Raw genomic sequence first — 24,482 nt, forward strand, 5'->3', positions numbered from 1 at the left:
ATGTGGGAATGGGCAGAAAAGTCTCTGTGTGGCACCTGAATGTAATGAATGTTAACTCTGTCAACTGTAGAACCAGTTTAACTGCAATTTTTCTGATCATTTAAAATTCTATTTCCCTGTTTTTCAGTCCCTTGAGCTGTAGTTGTGCAGTATGCTCGTGCAGAGGTAGCCAGAGCTCCAACAGTCAGAGAGATATACCATCACAAGCAAGATGTTACTGGAAAGCCTATTAATTTCTTCACTTCTTAGTTTTCTTCTTGTGACACTGTGAAAACCTTTGAATAAGTAAGTGTGATGTACAGATAGATCTGTCTGAAGTAGATAGGATCTCACAGCAGTTACCAGGCCTGTGCCCCGTACACATATCCATCATGCCTTTGACTCTTATCTCCTGACGCAGTTTCCTCCCAATGATCAGGTTTCAGTTAGGGTTTTCTCAGTGAGGTCTCTATTAACATCGTCAAATAGTGCCATACAAACATATGCCTCATGTAAAACCATTCTAATGCAGATGCATACCCATTCCGGACTGTTCAGAAAGACTTGGCACAAACATGTACCTGAAGTGGGAGGATGAGGTTGGTTTAGAGCAGGTCAGCACATTAAATAAATGTTGACTGTAACTCAGCTGTTTATACACATCAGGGTTGCAGCAGATGTAATCATAGCGCCATTGTCCTGCTTCCTAGCTAGATCCTCCTTCTTCTCCTGGGCGATGCCAAAGTGTCCTCAGGTCAGATGGTATTTGCAGTCATTCCAGGGTATTCTGGCTCTACCCCAGGTTGTCCTGAAGTAGGAAATGTTTTGAGTGCCTCTACAGGCATCTTAATCAGATACCCGAATCAGTCAGTCTTTTCAGTGAGCAGTAGTACTCCAAGCTGGTCCTCCTGTGGACTGGGTCTCACCATCCTATGATGGACGCTAATGTCTGCTACTTATATTGGTAATCTTTTTTTTCTTTCCTTACCCAAAGCATGCGACCACAGGTGAGGAATGGAAGGCTCAGCTCCCTCCTCACAAAGGTCTGGTACAAAGCCAATACAACACACATTCAGCCTGTCAGTCTTCCATTCCATCTTACCTAAGCAGTTGTACCCAAATAGTGTTCCCTGAAAGGATTGCTTGAGGACATTCTTACTGGAGAGTGTCAACTATTTTGATAGTTGCCATTTTTCACCTAAAAACGTAATATGTTTCCAGCTATACAAAACAAGCATTGTGAAGGTGTTAAATGTGGCTCTGAATAATTGTGACAACTTTTAACTACACAGCTCTAATTTTTTAACAAACCAAACAATCAATTAATTAATGGAGAAAATAATCAGCAAATCATTTCATAATGAAAATATTCATGAGTTGTAGTACAGCAGTAATATAGTAATACAACAGTAAAATCCTGTTTTATATAAATGCATAACATATAATAGTCAGCAGTGACATTTTTTAGCACAGATTACTTTCAACACTTACCATTTTGAGATTATACTTAGTTTTACTAAAAAGACATTATGAATATTGGGATTTTACTTGTACAAGCTGTACAAACTTTGTATTAGTGAAGATCTGAGTTCTTCCTCCATGCCTGCCTTAGAATGTACGAAATGACTGAAAGAGACCCACATACAGTTCAAACATACGTAAGACAGTCACCATGCAGATATCCTATCATTAATCACTGAACGATGTAACGATAATAAATGATAAAGAAGCAACAGATCTGATGCAGGCACGTAGTGAAACTGCATTCCATTTAGGCAAACTACGTGTCACACTGTCAACAGTAAGCCTTTCTCAGGAGAGTTCATCACATCAACGATTCAAATAATAAAAGAATAGTGGGAATTTATCTACTTTACCAGGTCAGATTGAGACATATGTTGCTTTTCTTCATGTGGTTTGAACTAGTTTAAACTGTTTATCAAAATTCATGGGTGACTGTGTCTACATGTGTCAGTTAGTGCATTTCTAAGGATGAAACTGAAGTAAGACAAAAGTGCAGAGGTATCACCAAACAGTGAGGAAGAGGGATGGCTACAAGAATTTTTTTTTTCTCAGATATATTTTACACATTCTGATCAGTGAAGTATTTACCACTCCAGAACTCCCTGTGCTGCTGTAACATTATGAACTATTTTTTTTAGCAACAATTACCCCAGACAACTCCAGAAACCTCAGAAACCTTTATACTTCTGTGAAACCACTATTTTATTTTAATTCTCAAGTTCCTTTTTTGAATAAAAACTGAAGGAAAAAAAGACTTTAAGTGTCAAAATATGCTTCAGCTCATCGTCACATGCATAAGGCATGAGTTAAACAACAACCAAACAACCATTTCCTCATCCTTTTTAGTATATATTCAATTGAAAACAGTGCAAAGACAATATATTTAATATCTGCCCTCATTATCTGCATTGATTTGCCTAAACATATGTTTGTTCTTGACTTATTTGATGTCAGCAACACATTTGTTTTGTTGGAACAGGGTCAACAAAACACTGGGAAAGTTGTTTCCTGCTCAGAAAACACCAGTTTGGAACATTCCACAGGTGAACAGGTTCACTGATAGCAGCTGACAGTATCATGACTGGACATGAAAGGAGCTTTCTCAACCTGTTCAGTAGTTCACAAGCAAGGATGGAGTGAGGTTCACCATGCTGTCAAACACATGATGGGATAAAGGATATTATTATGTATTGTACCTAATTTCAGTGGCAGGCACCAGGATTTAGAAAGTTGTTTTGCATTTATGGTTAAACAATTACAAATCCCGGTTTATATCCAAATTGCTTTATTAGTATGTTATAACTATTACACCTCTGTGCTACTACACCTTATAATGTTTTATCCACCAAAGAGGCATTCAAGGGGGCACTTGTGTGTTGTTTTTTTCCTACACATTCAGTTATGTAAAGTCAGTTAAGGAAGTAAACCAGGGAGCTAGAAAACTTTTTTGGCATATGTGCCCAAAAAAAAATAATAAATAAATAAATAATAATCCTTTCTCTTTGCAAAATGTAATTCAAAAGCAGTGCTTCCATCTTATGATTAGGCTACAAGGCTTTAGTGCTTCTGTCAGTGTCTGGCTCGATGATATCAGTATACAAAATGACAATGAAATGACCATCACTCATATAATAAATAAAATAAAATAGAAACATAAATAATAAACCCTAGCCCTAAAATGCTGTGTGGACCTTGCAGAAAGAAGTGAGTGAACAAAAGTTGAAAAGGAGGAAAAACACAGTTGAGTATGGAACCTTTTATTTGAAACAAAACAATTAAAGAAAAAACATTTTGCTAGATTTTCACAGTAGTCTCTTTTCCTTATTAAAATCTGCTGTTGAAACATCAATAAAAAAAAAAAATATTTCATTGCATCAACTGTGAGCACAAAGGTCCAAGAGACACAATCCTCATCTGTCAGCTCATTTTTGAATTCAACAATTTATACAAGTGAGAGAGGAATTAGACAAGTCTAGAAGGACTGCTAGATTTAACCAGTGTAAGGACACTTCAGAAAAATCACCAATGTGTCATGATTAAACATCAGAAAATACACACTGACTTTACAAATCAACAGAAGTTTATACAGTTAAGACCCACTAAGAAAGAAAGCGGGACAGCACCAGTTCACCTGTAATGGAACCCACAAGCATTAGAATTGACCTTGCATGTGTTCTAGATCCCTCCACAGGAAGCAAGCTTCTCAAACTACATCGTCATAAAAATGAGCATGGCTAAAAAGGATTTATACAGACATGTTAAAACTAACAAAAGTAAAATATATAGACTGACATTTGTCCCACAAAAATATAACACAGTTTACATACAGAGAGAGACCTCAATCCTGACAGAAAATACTTGATTTTTAGACACAGTTTTCCCAAGGGCAGCAATAAAACTAGATTTCAAAGATGAATATTGAAGGTTATCTCATTTGGTAAGAGGTAGGCGAAAGGCTGGACATCCGGCCTTGTCTAAATCAGTCTTCATTTGTTCCAAGGTGGCACCTCACCTCTTCATAGCACAAAAAACACAATAAGAGGTTCATTTATGCTTCCAAACGCCATTCTCCAATACAAGTAAAGGTTAGCCTCTCTGGATCTCTGTGGAATTATGAGTCACTAGAAAATATTCATGTAGAGATTATAGTACTAACATAACTACAGTTAATTAGTTTTACTAATAGAGGGGCATATTATTCCTCTTCATTATATTACCAGGTGTTTAGTACCTCAGCACTGAGCTAGGTGCAATGCTCTACCACAGGTCCAGATTTTCAGTCTTGGCAAAGCCTGGCTCTTCGCGGAGCTTCCAGTAGGTGCCATTGTACAGCCACACCTCCCTGCCAGCGTCATCCAAAGCTTTCCTGAGATAACGAACAAAACTGATACGGTTACCGACAAGCAGCCATCTTGGAAAAATGTTGTTTCTATTAGCAAGATATGCTAATTCACTAGTTAAAAGGTAGGAGTTAGCAGGTAACTTGACTCTACAACCCACTTGGACAACTACAATTTATAGTTCAACTAGTGCAGTGCTTCTCAAATAGTGGGGCGCGCCCCCCTGGGGGCAGTAAACGAACCCTTAAGAGACAACATGAAGAAATTTTTAACAGGGATGAAAAGAATGGCGGAGAGAGACGAAGATAATGAGACAAAAGTAACTCACCCGAAAGCTAAGACGAGGAAATATGACGAAGCATATGTAGCGCTTGGCTTCACTGTGACTACAGTGGGAGACGAGGAAGACGAGTGTGTTTACTGTCTAAACATGCTGGCAGCGGACAGCATGAAGCCAAATAAATCAAGGCGCCGCTTGAAGACATTACATCCCAATCATGCTGATAAGCAGCTGTGTGAATGCTACTTCAGTAAACCAGCGAGCACTGTTAGCATCATATTATTACATATTATTACATATTATTATTACTATTATTTATAGTCGCGGCGGAGAGTGGGGGGGGGGGACGAATTGTTTTCTTCTTGCTAGGGGGGGGCGCAACAGAAAATAATTGAGAAGCACTGAACTAGTGGAACTGCAGGCAATTACTGCTTCAGACATCACTTGATACACCCTATGAATTCTGTCTGTTCTGACTTTACTGGGTAGGCGATTGGTTAAACATTTTAACTTAAAAGTACTGTGCATTTATAACAGCATGTGTGTTACAAACTGACACACACAGTGGTATTTACGGGTCACATCATAACTGGAAGTAAAGGTCAAGAGATCCTGGCTTGAGCAGCTATTATTTTCAATCTGTCTTTTTGTGAATTCCATATTGCTCTATATCAGCAATATGGTTCAATGTTGCTGAGAATCAGGTAAGATCTACTTCTGGATAAATGTTAAACTTTACTTTGGAATGATTCAAACGCAGAGCTGCTCACCTGAAGAACCTGGGAGCATGCTCCTCCCCTCTATTGGCCATCTCTTTCCTTCTCTGTCTCTGCTTCTCCTCCACCTCGTCCTTCTTTTTATCCGCTTCTGCTACCTTCCCCTCCTCCAGGAGCCTGATGGAGAAAAAAAAATGTGACATGAATTAAACAAGGCAACAAGAATCAAAACAGGCGTTTCAAAATAAATCAACGAATAAATAAATAAAAATGCTGTTTTTGCACCTCTGGTCTGGTCTGAATCGTGTGTCTGTAGGCGGGAGGACTGCCTCCAGTTGAGGCGTTAGTTCATTCAGTTCTCTGGCATAATGTGAGAAGCCGTAGAAGTCGAAGTGGTCATCAGGCTGCACATCTAAAGAGGAAATGACATCATGCGTCACAGCGTGGAAAGTAAGAATTCCTGAGAGTGGGATTTGTGGTCGACGGCTTTTTCTCTTTGGGAACTACATATTTGTTGAAACTCACCTATGTTTGTAATTTCACTCTGTATCTTATACAACATTATAGACTTTAGAGTCAGTCAGCAGTGGCTCCGGTTGAATATCAGCACGTATTCATTTACAATGTGACCGTAAAGATGATGTGCAATCAAAATTTTGTTTTTACAAAAGCTTACAAGGACTTTACCAATATGGCACTACTCACTGGGCTTCCAGATGCACTTTGGTGTAGGCAGGGTGTCACAGAAGATGCCCTCATGCCAGAGACCTCCAAAACGATGAACCACCTCCCCGGCCCGATTAAGAACCACACCCTGCACCTCATTCTTACTGCTGTCTGAGCTCCAGTAACGAGACTGGAATATAGGGAGGAGATGGTCAGGGTTAAACAGGAGTAAATTGTAAGACATTCTTTGAAGGCCATCTTTATAATGCATTATGAGGAATTCATAGTGTATTATGATGCATTCAAAATGCATTATAGCTACACTTGTAAACACACAACGCTTTCTCATGCACTAAATCAGCAGTAACTAAACATTATAGAGGTTGCTTATTCATCTTACATTCAAGTGTCTCACTAATGCTGTTGAGTAGTTATAAACTAGAGGTCAACTCACAAGTTATCATTGCAGGGGGCAAGCACATACTGATGCATCTGTAATAATGCATGGGTCATAACGTTTCATTGTCTGTGGTCAGTAAAGAGTAATGCAGTTTCATGCATTTAAATTATACTATGCTGCTTCAGGAGGTATCCAAGATGCCAAAATGTACAGAATTACAAGCAAATCTTGTCTGCTTTAGGAGTGGAGCCTTAAGGTATAAAACCTGTATGACTATTCAGTGTTAGAAAAATCTTTTCTCAAGCTTTATTTTCACTGACATGAACATGAGTTGGGGTGTTCCAACAAACCATCAACTGTATGCAGCCACTGTTAAAATTTACACTGGTGATGCACAATAGTATCATTTAAATGCATGGAAATGCATTACACTTTACTGACCGCCAACAATGAAACATTATAATGACGTCTGCATTATTATAGACGCATCAATACGTACTTTACACTTTACTTAACACATACAATCATAGCTTATGAAACTGCATTATAACATACTATGAGTCCCTGTAACAGTTGACTGTTGAGGTATGTGTGTGTGTGTGGTTGCGTATAGTAGTAGTCATAATACATTATAAGCCCACCAGTCAACCTCTAGTTTATGACAAGCCAAGAGCATCCATAAGTCAACTGAACTTTAATTATACATTGATTCTATGTTTCACAGCTGCATCAGCAAGTATTATCAGTATATAAATTATCGAAAACTTCATAGAAAGTGTTTTTCTGGCTTTCTAACTGAACTAGAAGTAAGAAATGCAAACATTAGAGGAGAGCCTGTTTAAATGAGGATATCAGTGTGTGCGTGTGTGTCCTGACCTTGACAAAGGTGATCTTGCAGGTGCAGATGTCACTCTTTGTGTTTTTGATGACCACCTCACCATAGTGCTCCAACCAGCGCTGCTGACTCAGCACATTGTGGATGCATGTCACTGCCTTGTTCCATTCATAGTGATCACCATATCTACACACACACACAAATGAAACATTAAAATTAACCTAATTTTGTACATTTTTGCTTACGTTAAGTGTTCTGAATTCCAAAACCTTTTGGGTTTCTAGCTTTCTCATGCCATTAATATCACATAACATCCAAAAATTGTATCTAAAATCAGGTTCAGACAATACAACATTTCTGTCTGTTATGATGGTCACTGCGTCAGCTTAGGCCATTGGAAACCTGACAGAATTACACATGCCCGATATCATTGGGAAGGAGGGGTCCAACATCTGGAATACAGTCAACAGTTGATCCCATTGACTGTGTAGTGTACTTTGTATAGTACACCGTTTTCACTACTGCATTGCATGAATTAAACAGCTAAAAGTCAGTAGTCTAGATTACTGTTGTTAAATGAAGCAGTGGCTCACCTGGGCAGGGTAACATTAACCGGTCCAGAAGAGATAATTTCCACCGACTTCCCCCAAAACTTGTTCTTCCATCTCTGATCTGAGAGGAGGCAGACACAAAGAAACAAACACAGCATTAGGTTTGCCTTCACTCATACCCTAGAGGTGGAACAGCTCATGTCTACACACATGGCTCTTACCTTGCCAGAAAGTGAAGTTTTCTGAGTCCGCGTGGCAGGCAGAGATGGGAGGGTGATGGCTAACCTGAAAATGTAAAATATAACACAGCATTATGAGATGTTCTAAACTCAAATGCTGAGGTTTGGTCTGCATGTTTCTATTGGCTACCTGCTCGCTGATGTAGCGGAAGCCTCGGTCCTCCCTGTGACTCTCATAGGTTTCTCCCAGAACAGGATTGAAGGGTTTGTAGCGATACCTCCAGGACGCCCAGGCATACCCAGAGATAGAGAACGCTGCCACGTAAACCTGGGAACATTTTTTAATATTAATGATATTGTCACTGAGCTCTATTGCCCCAGCTGATTAGGAGTACAAGTAAATAAAACTCACCATTCTCTCATATGGATCATCAGTGTGGTTGGCGATGTCCAACAGCTCAGAGTACTCCAGCTCTTCACTGACTCTCTGCAGCAATGACAGTGGCTCATTGAGAGCAACAGGCATGGAGACCCTGGACAGGTCCTTGCCGATGTTGTTGTACAGGATGGTCATGATGCCAATGTGGCTGTTGTCTGTTCCTGGGGCAGGCAGTGCAGTGCGACGACCTGGAACACAGCAATTCAGTACTATTAAAAGGAAATGTCCCAAAAGGCTTCTTGTAAGACTGCCATGTGGATGTATGCTTCCATGCACTGCTCAAGTGGCAGTTTACAACCTTAACTGTACAGACTCATATGAAGTGTCTGAAAGGGAGCTCACGTGGTGGAACAACAGCTTGTAGCAGACTACAAAGCTTCAGATATGAATTTTGCTGCAAAGAAGCTAGAAATTCTAAAATGTGGATGCCTCACACACACACACCTTCAACCCAGTAGCATAGAAGATCTATACAATCAGCACAGTTTCAAGGTGGACACCCAAGACTAGCGTAACCAATTCATTATCTGACCAAATGTTAAATATAGTCACAATGTGCCATTCTGTTCCTGAGTTATGCTGTTGAATAATGGACAGAAAACAGGGCAGCTGACCTTTGACCCTTTGTACGTAAAATGTCATGACGACATCATTTTATCCTACTAGTGATTTGTGAAATTTTGTCAAAATTAGTGCATGATATGAATACACTCATTCACAATATAAGTGACACTAAACTACAATGGTGTTACCGGTGTTAGTGGGTACTGGGCTGGGTCTGTCAGGGGCGTTGTTCAGACTGGCCCGGTAGTTGAGGGTAGCAGCAGCTGAGGAGGAGAGCAGAGGTTAATAGCTGCACATTATATGTTGGGGTGATGGTTGAGTAGTATGGTCTGACTAATACTAGGCTACTAGGTTAACACTGACTGTGTCCCTCGTCAGGTTCTGAGGTGCTGGTGGTGGTGATGTCACTCAGGCCCGACTCATCCGAAGCCTCAGCCTCCGACGAGCTCTCGCATACAATCACCTCACTGGCATCGAAATACTCTGCCATGGATTCTGCAACTGAGGGTGCACGATGGCTGTGACGACCCATAGATGGTGTCCTCTGTGAGGAAGCGCAGAGGAGGATGCTTTAATTTCTCAAATGAACAGTTTTTAAGACTTTTCAGCCAGACCACTAGCCAACAAGAATGTGGACTAACAGACAACATCAGACTCAACACACACAGAGGTTCAACACCTGCTAAGTGCAACGCAGAAAATGTCTACACACATTGCCCTGCCTTGGACTGTCTGAAAACCGTGAAGTGACTGACTTGAGCCACACCAACCACATGAAAACACTGTCATTCATCTGAATTTTCTTGTAACTCATGAGGGATGAATCAGTGTGTTCTGCTGTGACAGCTTTTGGGAGAATATGTCAAGACTTATTTATTTTTTTTAATTACATATGCAAGATGAAAGTGAACGCAAAGGGTGCAAGATAAAGAAACTGACATGCAGAAAGGACAAACACACACTCACTCACTCACACACACACACAAACGCAATACACACCTGGTCAGGACGTACGGTGCAGTAGGATTCCTCAGTAGACTCAGAGGACAGGGAAAGCGAGTGGACTTTGGTCAGGCGAGACTGTAAGTCAAGCTATGGACATGCATGGGCATGCACACATACACAGACCAGCCATGCAAGACACATAAAAACACAAAAGGTCAAAACATCATGCAGACACCAAAGCATCGGCACAGCACATAGTGTGGATCAATGCTTCGCTCTACTGTCCAACTGCAGGGCCAAAAAGTGAAAATAAAAAGTAAAGGTTGCTCCCACCTAGATTGTTTTCTGACAGTGTTGAATTTGTTTGTTTGTTTGTTTACAGAGGTGGGCGCTGATATTGCCTGTCCAAGGACCTCTAACTTAAATGGATCAATATGGTCTTTTTGCAGCATTACTGCATTAAAAAAAAAAATCTTAGAACTTTAATTTAGTCCACTATAATGTTAATTATATTAGAGTGCAGGGTGACAGCAAGCTGCCAGGCAACCAACAACAAATAAAACCAAAAAGTCAGTCAACAGTTGAAGTCCTGTTGGTTGAAAAAGGCATGCACAGACAGACAGACAGAAAACAAACAGGCAGTCAAGAAGACACCTCATGCAACAGCAAACAAGAAGAATCACTGAGCAGAAAGGAACTGATAAGCCTTTCAACTGACGAGACTCGGTTTCAGTGTGTGACAACGACTGTGCAGTTTGTGTCTTTGAGTGCGGAAGTAGGAAGGGTAAGGCTTGAGGAGTGTTCCCTCAGGACACGCCTGTGATGGCTTGTGTCTGTCCTGCCTAAAAACAACCCAAACCTGCTAAACAGTTTCACACAACACCTCACCAACAGACAGTGAGGGCTTGGCGTCCATTGTTTTTTCGCAGGCCGATACCGGTTCAAAGTGTTTTAAATCTGGGCGAAACATCGAGGCAGTGAAGACAGACCAGATACTTTTAAAGTCATGTCAGTCAGCTTTTGCTGTTGTCTGACTTTCAGACTCAGAAAGAATGAGGAGCTTTTTCTAGTGTGTGTGTGTATATATGTGTGTATTACCTCAGACAATGTGCTGCACAATGTGGCGAGCTGCTGTGAGGTGTTCTGCCTCAGGTCTGGGCCAGTCCAGGCCTGCCTCACTCTCTCTCTTTCCAGTGTCAAAACATCATGAATGGACTTGAGAGAAGCATGAACTGCAACACAGTACACACCAAGTAAGAATTACAAAAGCTCATTTCAGTCCAGCAAAATATGACACTACCTATACAAGTAGAAATACTGCAGTTAGTACAAAAACAAAGATTAACATTACAGTAATCTGAACATAAAGTGGCATCAGTTCATTTTGATTAAATTATTTTTGCTTACATTAATAACTTACGTAACGATAATAAAAATAAAAGTTATCATATATTCAGTTTGTCAATTTCCCCATTAATATCCTTTGCTGATCTAAGTAAAATGTGGTGAAATTTTTCAAATCAAATCAAAGTATGAGGCCGTAGTGAAGGTTTGTTTTAACATTCGTAGTGGAGTGCAAGTACAAAGTGGTAGAAAATGAAAATACTCAAAGTACATGCAGTTCAAAACTATACTTAAGTACTTATAAAATATATATAGCTTATCAGTCTCCTTGACTTCTAATCAACAATACTGGTCATTTCTTATCTTTCAAAACTGTTACAAACAAACCCATTCAGAGAAACATGGCTGTCAGGTGGGAGAGCCGTACCCCTTTGAGAAACAGTGCAGATCTCCTGGTGGAGCTTCTTGGCCTCAGGTGAAGTGACTTGAGGGCTGGACAGCTGAGAGTAGACGTAGTCAGGGATGGACGTAACGGATGTACCCAGACCAGCACCGCTGTTAGTACTCAGGTGGCTGGAAGTGAACTTGAGAAGACAGAGAGAAGAGGAACGGTAAGGTATCAAACTGACAGATTCAACTTGGTGAACAAAGAATGTTCCAAATTTAGATGAGATTACAACACTGCATAAGAAGTTAAAAAAAGTCTGTCCTACCAGACCCCCCATGGCTTCAACACGGGACAAAGTCCTGGAGTGACCAAACCCTTTCCCCGTCTTCCTCTTGGGTTTCTCCAGGGAGAGATTCTAAAATGGAGAACAGCAGGGTTATAGTTTATCTGCAAATTCAACATTATATTTTTTCTGTTGCTGAATGTATTATTATATTTGTAGACTGATATTTATAGCATACTTTCTGTAATCTAGACTTCAAATATGTTGAGGCAGTTAAAGAATATAGTATCAATTTAGACTCAGTTAATGTTATTTTCCCAGTAAAATACAACTTGAAAATCAGTTGCAGTCAGTAGGGTACTCACCTGCATGCTGATCCGCATCTCTAGGTCCATGTTTGTAATTGGAAGGCCTCCTTCCAGCCAATGGAGTCGCTGGATGAGCTGGGCCAGTTCTGTCAGCTCTGCCTGACAGCGAGACAGTTCTAACAAACACAGGGTCACAAGGTCACAGTTTAGAGCACACATACGCAAATGTTTTACACATGATGCTGCCAAAGAGTGAAAATCACATGGACGTGTTCAATTTTTGTATGCATGTGTTAAGTATCCAGTCCGTCTTTGTTGAATATGATGAAATATAGCTCAAGATTTCACATATCACATAAGAGGTGATTCTGACCATTGGAGGTTGCGTCAATGTCGTGGGTCTGCTGCAGCCAGGCGGACACCTTGCTGGTCACCCCTGGCTGAGAGGCAACGGCAGGGGCGGGGCTTCCCATCTCCTGTTGGTACACTGATGCTGAGCTGGCATAGTGAGGAGGCTGGACAAACAAACACATCACGGTTAAAATCACATATTAAAAACAAAAGTTAAACCAAACAAATTAAAGACAGAAAAAAATATTTTCATTTTGTTTTACTGGCATTTTGGGAAGTTGTAAACAAAGCCCATGCCACTTAATCAACCACCCCCCCACAGGCCATTGTGCTTTGTTGTGAGCAGAGAAACAACCATGTCAGGGGGCCATTGTCTTATGAATAAACTTGACAGTGGAAGAATGGAAGGTGTATTTTTTTTTTTTTTTTTTTTTTTAAAACAACTTTAAGACAAATTGTGTGATAATTTTTCTACTCTGCTGAATCTCTACTGACCATTGTTCTGTTTTTCTGGGCGAGGGTGGCTATGGCTGGCAGAGAATTCGGGGCCAAAGACAGAGCATGAAGGACACCATGATGAACGCTCAACGCCTCGTTCTTCTTAAACACACGATGGGCACACAGCTTTGTGAGCCAGATGTAGAATATCTCATGGCTCTTTGCCTAACAGGCAGGAAAGAGACAGAAAACAACACAAAAGAGAGAAAAATGGGAAGAATAAGAAAGTATTAAAATCTAATTAACAGTAGGCTAAAGTATATTCATATATTTCTCCTAACTGTGCCGTGTAGGTTACCTTGAGGTGGTAGAGGTTGTCTCCGGCATCCAGGTCTATGCGCTTGGATTTCTTGTTGATGGACATGACAGCCAGGCTGACATCCAGAGAGCCATGAAGCTTTCCTCTCTGAATCTAAAACAACAATTCAGTGCCCATTTAGTTAATTCAAACAGGGCCGTTAAGACTACACTGGAATCAACAGAATAAAGAAAACAGAGTTCACAGCTTTTACCATCACTGCTCTGACTGTGTACTGTTGGCAGCTTAAGTTCAATTTGTGACTTACATCTTGTTGTGTCTTTGAGTACTTAAGAATTCCTTTCTCCAACAGAAAGTATCTCTGAAAAGGACCAATCATAGTGATGCATTAGAAAGAAAACAAAAACAATCCTGCTGCAATCTGGCACTGCATTTTGTTCACTGGTTAGAAAACAAAACGGTTAAGCAGAAAATAAATATCTACTTGTTGACTAGACATTAGCCAGTGCACACCTTGTGCCAGCCTTTGAGCGGGTACTTCCTCCTCTTCATCAAGTAGCCCTCACAGATCCCAGGGATACTGAGGTCCAGAGACGAGCCAGGAACTGAACACTGTTCCAGATTCTGCAAGTCATCAACCACCTCCCAGTGACGAGACTGACACAGAGGAAACACTTTCATTGTCGCACAACAAACCAAATGACTCAAAGAATGCCTTTCATCTCTGGTGTAGTTCAGTCGATCACAGAAAATGATCACCAACTATTTTGGTAATGATTAATAATTTCAGTCATTTTTCAAGCAAAAATGTCAAACATTTATGATAGGAAATGAATATTATATTTATAAAGCATTTTATGCTCCATAGGCTGACCGTACATACAAATAAATACACTCAAGGACTGTTCCGAGTGTGTGAACATTTTTAAGTTGAAATTCTGTAAGTGTTCTCTGGCACACTTATTTATTATACTTTATACTTTTGTCTCCCCTTACAATAAATCTATTTTTTTCCTAGTATGAATGAACTGACCAGAAACTTTACACAGATAGACACTGATAATATATATTGTTTATGTTTCAGTTTCGGATAGAGCCACACACTAAAAACAACAGAGTACAGTGAGAGTGTGTACTGATGCATCTTGTTACCTGCTTTGATTGCTTGGCGGAGCCTGTGCTGTTGCTCCGTGAGTGGCCAGGTTTGAATACACTGGCTGGGGATTTGTCAAGACCACTGATCATTGACTGGCTGCTGCTCAGTGGAGGTGGACACACCTGAGGGTCCATTGGTACGATGTGATGAGGAAAGCGGTGCATGGAATATAAAGTACCTTCAGAGCAGATTGTGTCTCATGGCAAAGTACACGGCACTGCGGAAGTTAACAAAACGTGTCAACATTGCAGTGATAACCCAACACAGGACACAACAAAATCAAGCTGAAACAATGCAAGACATTAAAAGAAATGTCAGCTCCAAAGTGAAATGCGACTATTGTGGCATCTTGCTGATATTTTATTAGCCATCTAAAGTTATTTCTTTTAAGTTTAACAACTCTATTGTTTAAAGTTGCAATCAAAAGTTTACTGGGAAACATGCAAAGCAAATCAGTATTTCCTGGGGAAAATATATATTGTGATCAGTCTCTGTCCTCTTAGTTTCGTTTCCCAATATGGTGATGGAGCCAACTAGACTGCTATGCCGATTTTGACAAAGTACTTCATGTGGCTTTTTGGCTGGGTGACAAAAGGAATATAATGCAAGGTATAGCGAGAAGCATGGTACATGAGGAGGTTATGCGTAAGGAAAAACGGTAATAATGTTTTCATGCAATATTTTAATGGTGCAAATGAAGAAATGCATAGGTTATTTTCAATATGACTATAATTTACATAATAATCATGATCTACTGTGATTTAATAGATCATGATCATACCGTGCTGTTGAGGAAAGAAATCTTGGGTCACCTTTTCAAGAACCAAGAAGCCTTGATTTGATGCATTCCATGAATAGCTGTGATTTCATTTTCATTAGTCAAAATTACTAGACAGACAATGAAATGCATAATTAGGATGAAACCACAGCCAACAAATGGTTCATTGACTATCTGGTGGCTCTACCTGCTCCTCTAGAAACACACACCACACACCCCATCTCCAAGTGCTGGCAGTCCCTTTTCTCATTCAGCAGGTGAAAACATACAGTAAGAGGAAGTCCTAAACGTTGAAATTCCAGTCTGACATTTTGAGAAGGCTGACCAGATTTTGCTGGCAGCAATCGTCACATGATGGATTTTTCAAAGAACATCGGGATGATAATGTGATACTTCTAAAATCTCAAGTTCAAGAGATTTTACTATACTGTTTCAAATTTATACTATCCTTACTCTGGCAGCTTCCCTTATCATAACCGGATGAATGCAGACATTGCAGTAAAACCCTTTAAAAATGTATAATCTCATTAAAAAAAAAAATCAATACATATATTTGGATTATATCCAAAGTGCCAACTCAGAGAAGTACAACTACAATAAGAGGTAGTAACTTGATTATGTAGGAAATACATGAAACCAGAGTGAGGCAATGGAAAACAACACATCAAATCAAGAAAAGCTTTGGCAACACAATAACAAATGGGACACACCTGTGTAGGTCTGATGTCTAACAAGCTGCTTGCCCACTAATCCACAGGCAAGTCCTTTAAATTGCCCTCAAGAATCGCAGAGTTGCAAAAATCCTCCTCAAAGTTCCTGTTTAATAGGAAAAAAAAAATCACAGTGTGGAAAAGATCTTCCTTCAGCATCAAATTGTCCTGTGAAAAACTCTTCAACTGTGTTAAACTGAGAGCAGTGCCACACCTGACTGATGGTGTGCTTGTCAAACTGGTGTACATCAAAGCCAGCAGGTATCTGGGCGGGGCTGAAAGTAGAGTTAACTCCCTCCCTACCTGACCCAACAGGCAGAACAGCCATCTTTGTCATGATGACTGAGATATGTGTTCAGCAGATCAGAAACATAAGTTATATTCGATTTTAAAAAAATAAATAAATAAATAAATAAATTGAATACTGTAATTAAGTATAATTTTGAGGGACATGTACACTTTGATGTTGCTACATTTTAGAGGCCAATATTGAACTCCACCACATTCATTTGATAACTTTGCTTGTAAGTTACTTCCGTTAATCCAGATTATCAATACAAAATAGGAACCTATATTATCAAAAAATATTTTTAAATTTATTGGTAATCAGACAGAATAATGGAAATAAGAACCAGCAGTTTTATAACTGATCAATCCATGGTAAATAAAATGCAGTCAACTACCAATATTTCACTTTTCAGCAGAACCAATTTTGTTGGCATAGAAGGAATGTTCAATCTAAGAGTGGGCAATCTGGCAAAAAAAAAAAAAAAAAAAAAAAACCCCATCACAATCTATTGATGGTTTTGAGGGGTTGATGGGTTTGTATCTTTAACAAGAAAACAAGTGAAATTCCAATAATCTCAGGAATTCACATTCTAAAAAGTACAAGAAAAGCATGCTTGGAAAGCTGCCTGAAGAGATTTTGTTTCAAAATGCCACGCATTTTGGAGGGAAAAAAAAAGTCAAAGTTTAATATGTTGTTTTTCCTCTGGTAGAAAGCTCTATTTTACCAGCACTAGCAGGTGTCACATTTCTGGCTTTCATCATCAACACATGAACACACCTTTCCCTCTTGAAGCTGTGACCTGAATCTTGACATCTTTGCTACTTGCATTGTTGGAGATTTGCTATTGTGTTGACATCCGTATCTCTGGACAGGAGGACTTAGAGCTAACTGTTTAACTTCGAAAACACTTCCTAGTTGCCCAACAACCAGTAAGTGGCTGGTTGTTGGATGGAATTTTACCACCTACTGGAACTAAAAAAAGAAGAAGCTGCCGGAGGAGCAGGAAGAGGGTCAAAAACATTCCCTACATGCTTGGCACCATGCATCATTACTATGTGATTAAAAGTTCTGGACTCAAAACATTCAACACAAACTCGTAAGGGTTTTTGTCTTGTTGGCACGCAATCTTAAGATGCTATGTGATACACCTGTCTCAGACAGAGCAGATGCGCTCATTTGTTTTGTTTTGTGAATTGGTCACATCTCCAATTTAAGATGTGCATTTCTTTCAATACTGATCACTTCAATCCGCCTTAGAATTAAACTGATTTTCCCATTCACCTCTAATGGTATCAAGGCCATGTAGATGGTTTTGTTCTTTAGACGTCCATCTAAGATTTCTTATTTCTAGGATTGTTGCGATACACTGACACCAACATTCCAATATGCTGATACTTAAATGGGAGGCTTAAAATCGAGACCTAGTTGACAAGTCAACACCTACTAGACCACTGTTCTACATAAACATAGCTCTAAACACAACGCCTACAGTTCGGATGGTTGGATGCTTCACACACATCTTCAACCTTTCAGCACAGCAAATCTACACAATGAGCACAGTTTCAAGGTAAGCACTCACGATTAGTGGCACTAATTTAGTATCCGTCTAAATAAATGTAAAATATGGTCTCTTACCTCCTTTTATTCTTGAGTTATGGTGCCGAATAAAAGACAGAAACATGATGTCTCAGCAATACTGACATCATATGGTATCATAAATGTTAAAGAGAGATATCTTAAACCACAACCAAAACCATCTGAATGGCTACAAACAACTAACGCCAGGAAATGGGACTGTACTGCAAAAAAAAAACAAAAAAAAAACCCCAATAGATTAATTAACAACTGATTAATCAATAAAGACATGCTCCAAACTCCATCTTGCATTTCTTTCGTCGTATCAAACATCTAATAATGCTTAACTGGCTGGTTTCTGCTCAGATCCAGCAAAACCAGAACCAAACATGCATGAGATTACAGTGGACAATGAAAAGCAATGCTGTTGCCAATAGGGAGTTATATGCTGAATTTCTCTTCAAGTTATGTTGCTAATCCTGTTAGTGAAATACCCCTAGGGAGCATTGCTCATTGCCACCACACAGAAGTCTTTGAGAGTGGAATGATATTTAAATATACAATGTTATGCAACACCAAGTCATGGGTATATAATAGTAGGTGGTGCAACCATTGGCATATGGTTCATGAGCATTCACTGGTCTAAATTCATCTACACACTCCCTTAGACCATTCAACTAGAAACAGTGAAAACTAAAGATATGTGAAAAAGGCTCAATACAGCAGCAAGTATCAGGGATTTAATCTAACAACAGCTTCTTTCCCCAGACTCATGAACAATACCCCAAACTCTAACTGCCCTCTTTGGTGGACATCCACAGTGGCACATCATCAAAATAATACCTCACAGCTGGTGTCATTACCCAGGTATGACACTGATATGTTGAGTCATTAACTAGGGCAGAGGAAAAAGTTCAGAACAATCTATGACAAGTATGTGGTCTGACCAGAAAAGATAAAGAGAGAGACACCAGAAGGTGACATATAGTCTTGACAGCACAACAAACAGTTTAACTTTGACTGCAGGACAAAGTCAAGTCCATATGTGGGTTATAGAATGCCATTTGAACATTTGAATATGACTTAAAGTGTGTTTCAACCAAGCAGCAGCTACCGAGACTGACTGTTAACCAAGCAGCCAGTTTGATTAACTGATCCATGAGATCCAAGGCTGATTCAAAGGTGAGCTAGCTTAAATTGTTCTGTAGTACAGTGATCTCTGTGTTCACCGTCCATATGCAGTGGCGTCATTTGAAATAATGAGTGCTACATTTTTGTTTTCTGGCCACACAATGCTAGCATTATCCTAACCAAGCTGGACGCTCAACACGAAACAGAAATAATTGTAAGACATGGGTATTGTGGTTAAACAGACGGATTGAGCTACACGGCAGCACATAAACACACCACTCCTCCACATCAAATTTGCAGTTGTGTTATCATTGTCTGATTAGCACTGGAAGTCCCACATAAAAGTTATACTAACAAAAAGTATAGTAATATTATTGTAACAAAAGATTAACTGTAGTTACTGTAGCCGTGAAGTTGACAAGTCTGCTCTGATGAGACAGTTACAATTTCTATACAGCTATTGAGTTAGTGGCATCAGTTTGAGCAGAGTACTGAAGAAGAAATGGCTCTCAAGCAAGCACAATGAGAGGGCAAGAAGAGGGGGCCCTGCTGCTACATCATCAGATCAACAGATGGTGCTGGTGGAGCTATAACACATGACACACTACACTATAAAATCATGGATGGGACATCATGGAAGAAACCAGCAAAGCAGCATGTGCACAGTGCATAGCATGATTCCAGTGAAGCTGTTACTGCTCCCAACTAGATTGTTTCAGTCACAAATGTGCCATTGCTTCAGGGATCAGACACTGTTCAATCAGAATCACTCAATGAGAAAATACATCAGCAATAAGATGATAAAAGATAAGAGTAAGAGTAAAACTAGAATTACACTAGTTTATAGATGCAGACATCACTGAATTTAAAAAGGCGAGGTTCAGCACCTCGACATTATATCTTGAAAATTCTTTAGGAAATGCTTTAGGAAAGGATTGGTACTAATAGAAGGTATAACCACAAAGACATAAATTTGGCTCCAACTTATTCCAACAACTGGTATGGTCTTTCACTAGGAAGTTCCGAGACAGGTTCTCTCAGCCAAGGTAACTTTTTACACAGTAAACTTTTAAATAACACTTCCATGAAGGGACTGAAAAATCTTTCATTTATACCCTGACAAAAGGTTTGTCTTATGACATCTGCTTGCCTTTGCCCAAATTTGGATTTCCTGGCTGCAAATAACTCTCAGAATGTTTCAAACCTCCTCTAGGAACTTATAGGTGAGGTGAGTAACAACACAACCATGTGGTTCAGCCAGGTAAGGAAGATGCCATTTACTCTTGGATTACATAAAACAAGAGATTGATCATGAAATGACCTTGTATGGGCTGCATGTCAACCACCGTACCTGTCCAGCAGTACAAACGATCTCACTGCAAATATTACACAACTATTTATGTAATAGCCACATCACATTATGGTGTCAATCAGAAGGTTCTGACACAACAACATCTGTCATGTGTCATATGAACAATGTCCCAGATATATATCACAGTATGCTGTGATTTAATTTTACTTTGAAAAAGTGACACAGCATCTAACCGTGGCCCTGGGTATGATAGGAGATGTTAACAAAGTATTTAAGATTACAAACGACTATAATTAACGAAGGGAGGAATCTTTGTATTTAAGAACGAAACGAAGGGAGTTTCGCATACAGTTGCAGTTATTCTCAGTTACTGATTTGGTGGCTGAACGACTGACATAATATTAAACAATTCTGCGGTGTTGTACTCTTTTCTAATAAATGATAGATTAATAAATATAAATTTCAATCTCTCACCTGCTATGCCACTGACAAACACTGAGGTCTATCTTCTCATTCTCATTTGTTTTGTTTCCACATTTCCTGTACTTTCTGTACTTCTGTGTAAGACATGAGGGAGAGATGTAAGGAAAGACGATTCAAGGAAACCTGTTCTTCATGAAATGAAAGGTTCTTTCATTTCAGGGATCAGTTCCTGATGGCACCTATATTTTAAGTCTTTTGATGCCCCGGAGTTTGTATTCACATCTTCACAGCATGTACAAATCCATCCGAGCAGTTTAGAGGTGGACAGTTTTTTGTTTGTTTGCATTCATGATGTTCTCTCTATGAATTAAATATAAAATAATTAAGAATCCAGGTCATAATGGAATGTATGTGGAATTTGGGCCAAATGTCTTTAAACAAAGTGGAAAATTATGTATTTTGATTATGTACATCTGTAAGTCTCACATCAAAATATATTTTTTACTGAGATTTGTTTTCTTATCATAACAGACTGAATGGAAACAGGTTTTTAGAAACACTAAATATTGAAAGTGAGAGTACACTCAAGTTGGTTCTGAATAATATCTGTTGAATGTTTTTCCAGCATTGCGATGATGCAGCGTTAGTGAAATCTGAGCAGCTGCAGTGACCCATCGCTAACAGATTTCCAATAAAGGGGTGTGTTGGCCCTGTACAATATCCGGCCCTTGTCACACTTTCCAGGTCACCCACAGAGACAAAAGGAAAACATGAAGAACCTCAATCTTTTATTAAGTCGGCAAATATAGTTGCTATGGAAACTATGGTATAAGCTGAGCAAACCAAACAAACACGTGCAGATTGATATCATAACGTGTGAGTTAAGGGAAGTGCAGAACAATCTGTTCTGTCACATTCATGTCTATGTGATGTCACCTCAGACAGGACCAAGACCTGAACAGACTTGTTTTCTCTCTCTCTCTCTCTGCATCTGTCACTCCCTTCCTCCTTCCAAGAATGTGCCACAGCAACATACACAAGCTCATGGGCCACATGTGACTGCAGGAGTTCTCTCTAGGTTTACAACAGTGCTTACAAGGTTACATATTGATGCGTTCTTGTCCTAATATGCTGAAGTGAAGGGAAAGTCATGTGCTTAATGCAGTCGCCCCTACACGGACAGTGGAGACAACTGATAACAGGAATTCCACAGAGCTGATGATATGTACATCTTATTAAATTTAAAACCACACTATGACTTTATTTCAATGCTCACACTTGGGTTGCATATATCTCTTTCCCTCTTTACCATAGATGGTGATTATCGATTAATTGTTTAATGTGACAATTGTTCTTTCAATTAATTAATCCATCATAGGTCAAAAAAACAAATAAAAAAAAGTTCAAAGGCTCTCTACATGACTTCCTGCTGCTCAATTATGAGGGGGCCCAGCTAAATCCACACTGTTTGTCTGCAGGAACTCTACATATTTTCCATCACAGAATGAAACTGTACCTCTTAATAGTTAGAAATGTAACACCTGAAGGAGTTCAGCACATCTGATGAGGTTGATGTGCATAATTCTTGCAATTTTGGGGTCCTACAGATAATAGTTTCACCTAAACATGTGTTCAGCTGATTAACAGCTCAGAGTTTTTTGTGCTAGCCAATAAAATAAATTAATATACAAATGTGATGCTTTCACACTTCTGTCTGTGGTCACCACTTGTCTTCTTCAGTCCTATCCGACTGCAAAGAGGTCTCAAGTAATAATCTATCAACACTCAATGCTGCTGTACAAGAGATAAACACATAGAAGGCAGGCACAGACTCCATCTGCTCCAGTGAGTGAGCAGAGCTGTGTTCCTGAAGCCTATTTGTGACAAAAGCAAGAAAACAAACACCTTGAAGTCATACCGATAGCTCTGCATAAAGAGACACAGTGCAAAGACTTAAGAAACACACGCAACTATGACCATAGTGCATTATGACTCTAGCAGCTCTTTAATGGTGCTCGCTCCGACTGCCCTTCCATGTATTTTAATTACATTTGAGTCACAGAGCTAGACATCTGATTTTTTTTTTATTTTGAAAGACATATAGTGAAATTACATGCTCATGTTAGCTCTGTGAGGCTAATGTGGGCTAATATTTGATTATTATTAGGGATAAACTGAGTATAGTAGCAGTGCAGACAATACTGGGTACTAATAAAAATTCTCAAAGACAAGGAAAGACTTTTCAGCGTGAATTCAGCAGCAAAAACAGGCAGTGTAAACTTTACTGAACAAAACAACACGTCCAACTGGCTTCTGGTGAAAAGCCAGCATGCAGTCACGCCACAGGAGGGTGTGTGAGGAGCAGCGTGTGCTCGTGGGGACAGCTTAATAAACAGGTCTCCCCCCCCTTCCCCCCAAGTGAACAACACCCCCAAACACCGCGCCAAACACTGCATGATGCATTTCATATGACCGACAAAGCCATGTCAGATTTTTTCTTTGACATATTTCTCTAAACGTTTGGCTAGTTGCTACATTGCCAAATTTGCAGCCGAAATGCCGTCAAACGTCGTTTCTTGGGACAACCAGTCTCATTTTTTTAAAAAAAAGCAGAATGTCATAATATTTGCCGAAACAAACATTTCACCATTTAAAGAAAACAACGCGCGTCAACACGAGGGCCCTGACCAAACAAACGAGCAAGAAAAGAACTTTCATGTTAACTTTCCTCCGTTTGAAAATGGAAACATTTCATTTGGCGTCAAGTGAAAACGATACGCCATTTCTTTTCCTGAACAAGAACTCACCTGTTTTTATTGTCAGTTTTGGTTGAGGAGGAATGGAAACGAGCTGCTGAACTGATGAATCCTATCTCCTCACCTGTCCGCTGCCGCCGACCTTCTGCTCTCTCCGCGTGCGCGTGGCGCAGATTACAGTGCCACAGGTGCATCATGGGAACACCTTTGTTAAACAGAACATTTTTTAATTCAACTTTACAATTGAGCTAGATTTAAAATGAAATGAATTTACAGCAACAAACACTTCAATTCAAATTCAAAAGCTTTTTTGATATCGTCAGTGTTTCTCCAATAACACACATACAAATTGTATTATTTCATAAGAATTTACAATGACATCCAGCACTGAATTTATACAAATGTAAATAGCAGTTTCAGGCAAATTACTTGGTTAAAGATCAGTTGTGCTACTTTTCATGTGGTATGAGCCAAAGAGACAGGAGGCCTTTATGTGAATACGCTCTTGCTACCTTTCTGTACAGTAAATTGATGTAAGAACAATGTACTGCAGTCAAACATAACGTAGTATATGTAGTCCATTACTTTCCATTTATTTGCCCACAATACACTACATACATAACAAACACGAGCAATAATGACATGAGAGGGAAGGAAAACATATATACACTCATGTCAAACAAAACCAAAGTACTCTCCTATGCTCTTGGTGGGCACAAACTCAACTATGTGAATCACTTTGTCTGTAAAAAAAAAAAAAAAAAGTCTTCAGACATAGAAAACAAATAAGGACATTCTGATGAAATGCCTGAGGTTATTGAAGATTGTCACATAAGGGACAACAGAACAAAAAAGTGCATTGTACATTTATTTTTTATTTTCATTCTGAGGAATTGTGTGGAAGTGACTGGTTTCCATCACCAGCCAATAAACCATATATCATTTGGGCACAAGTTGGTAAAATGCATTTGACACACTAAGTATTGGGACAAATTTAATTTTT

General features: G+C 39.4%; 1 protein-coding gene across 5 annotated transcripts; it reads right to left on the reverse strand.

The window, feature by feature from the left end:
• Nucleotides 1-3,244: 3,244 nt before the first annotated feature.
• On the reverse strand, nucleotides 3,245-23,687 carry LOC124073745 (oxysterol-binding protein-related protein 7-like). Of its 5 annotated transcripts, XM_046416201.1 has the most exons (25): nucleotides 23,531-23,687; nucleotides 15,994-16,099; nucleotides 14,502-14,722; nucleotides 13,863-14,006; nucleotides 13,657-13,710; nucleotides 13,389-13,502; nucleotides 13,088-13,255; nucleotides 12,615-12,756; nucleotides 12,299-12,417; nucleotides 11,976-12,065; nucleotides 11,690-11,846; nucleotides 11,017-11,150; nucleotides 9,973-10,065; nucleotides 9,337-9,517; nucleotides 9,162-9,236; nucleotides 8,383-8,597; nucleotides 8,161-8,298; nucleotides 8,013-8,076; nucleotides 7,834-7,912; nucleotides 7,282-7,426; nucleotides 6,045-6,195; nucleotides 5,625-5,751; nucleotides 5,394-5,516; nucleotides 4,235-4,369; nucleotides 3,245-4,017 (listed from the first exon to the last, which is right to left on the reverse strand). In XM_046416201.1, exons 3-24 carry the CDS (start codon nucleotides 14,667-14,669, stop codon nucleotides 4,261-4,263), a joined length of 2,790 nt encoding a protein of 929 aa, XP_046272157.1. In that variant the 5' UTR covers nucleotides 14,670-14,722; nucleotides 15,994-16,099; nucleotides 23,531-23,687; the 3' UTR covers nucleotides 3,245-4,017; nucleotides 4,235-4,260. The 5 variants fall into 5 exon arrangements, with proteins under 5 accessions (XP_046272157.1, XP_046272156.1, XP_046272160.1 ...); XM_046416200.1 differs by having other exon boundaries at nucleotides 3,245-4,369; XM_046416204.1 differs by lacking the exon at nucleotides 9,973-10,065 and having other exon boundaries at nucleotides 3,245-4,369.
• Nucleotides 23,688-24,482: the final 795 nt, after the last annotated feature.

This window comes from Scatophagus argus, chromosome 16, assembly GCF_020382885.2.
Source record: "Scatophagus argus isolate fScaArg1 chromosome 16, fScaArg1.pri, whole genome shotgun sequence".
Lineage (NCBI taxonomy): Eukaryota > Metazoa > Chordata > Actinopteri > Scatophagidae > Scatophagus > Scatophagus argus.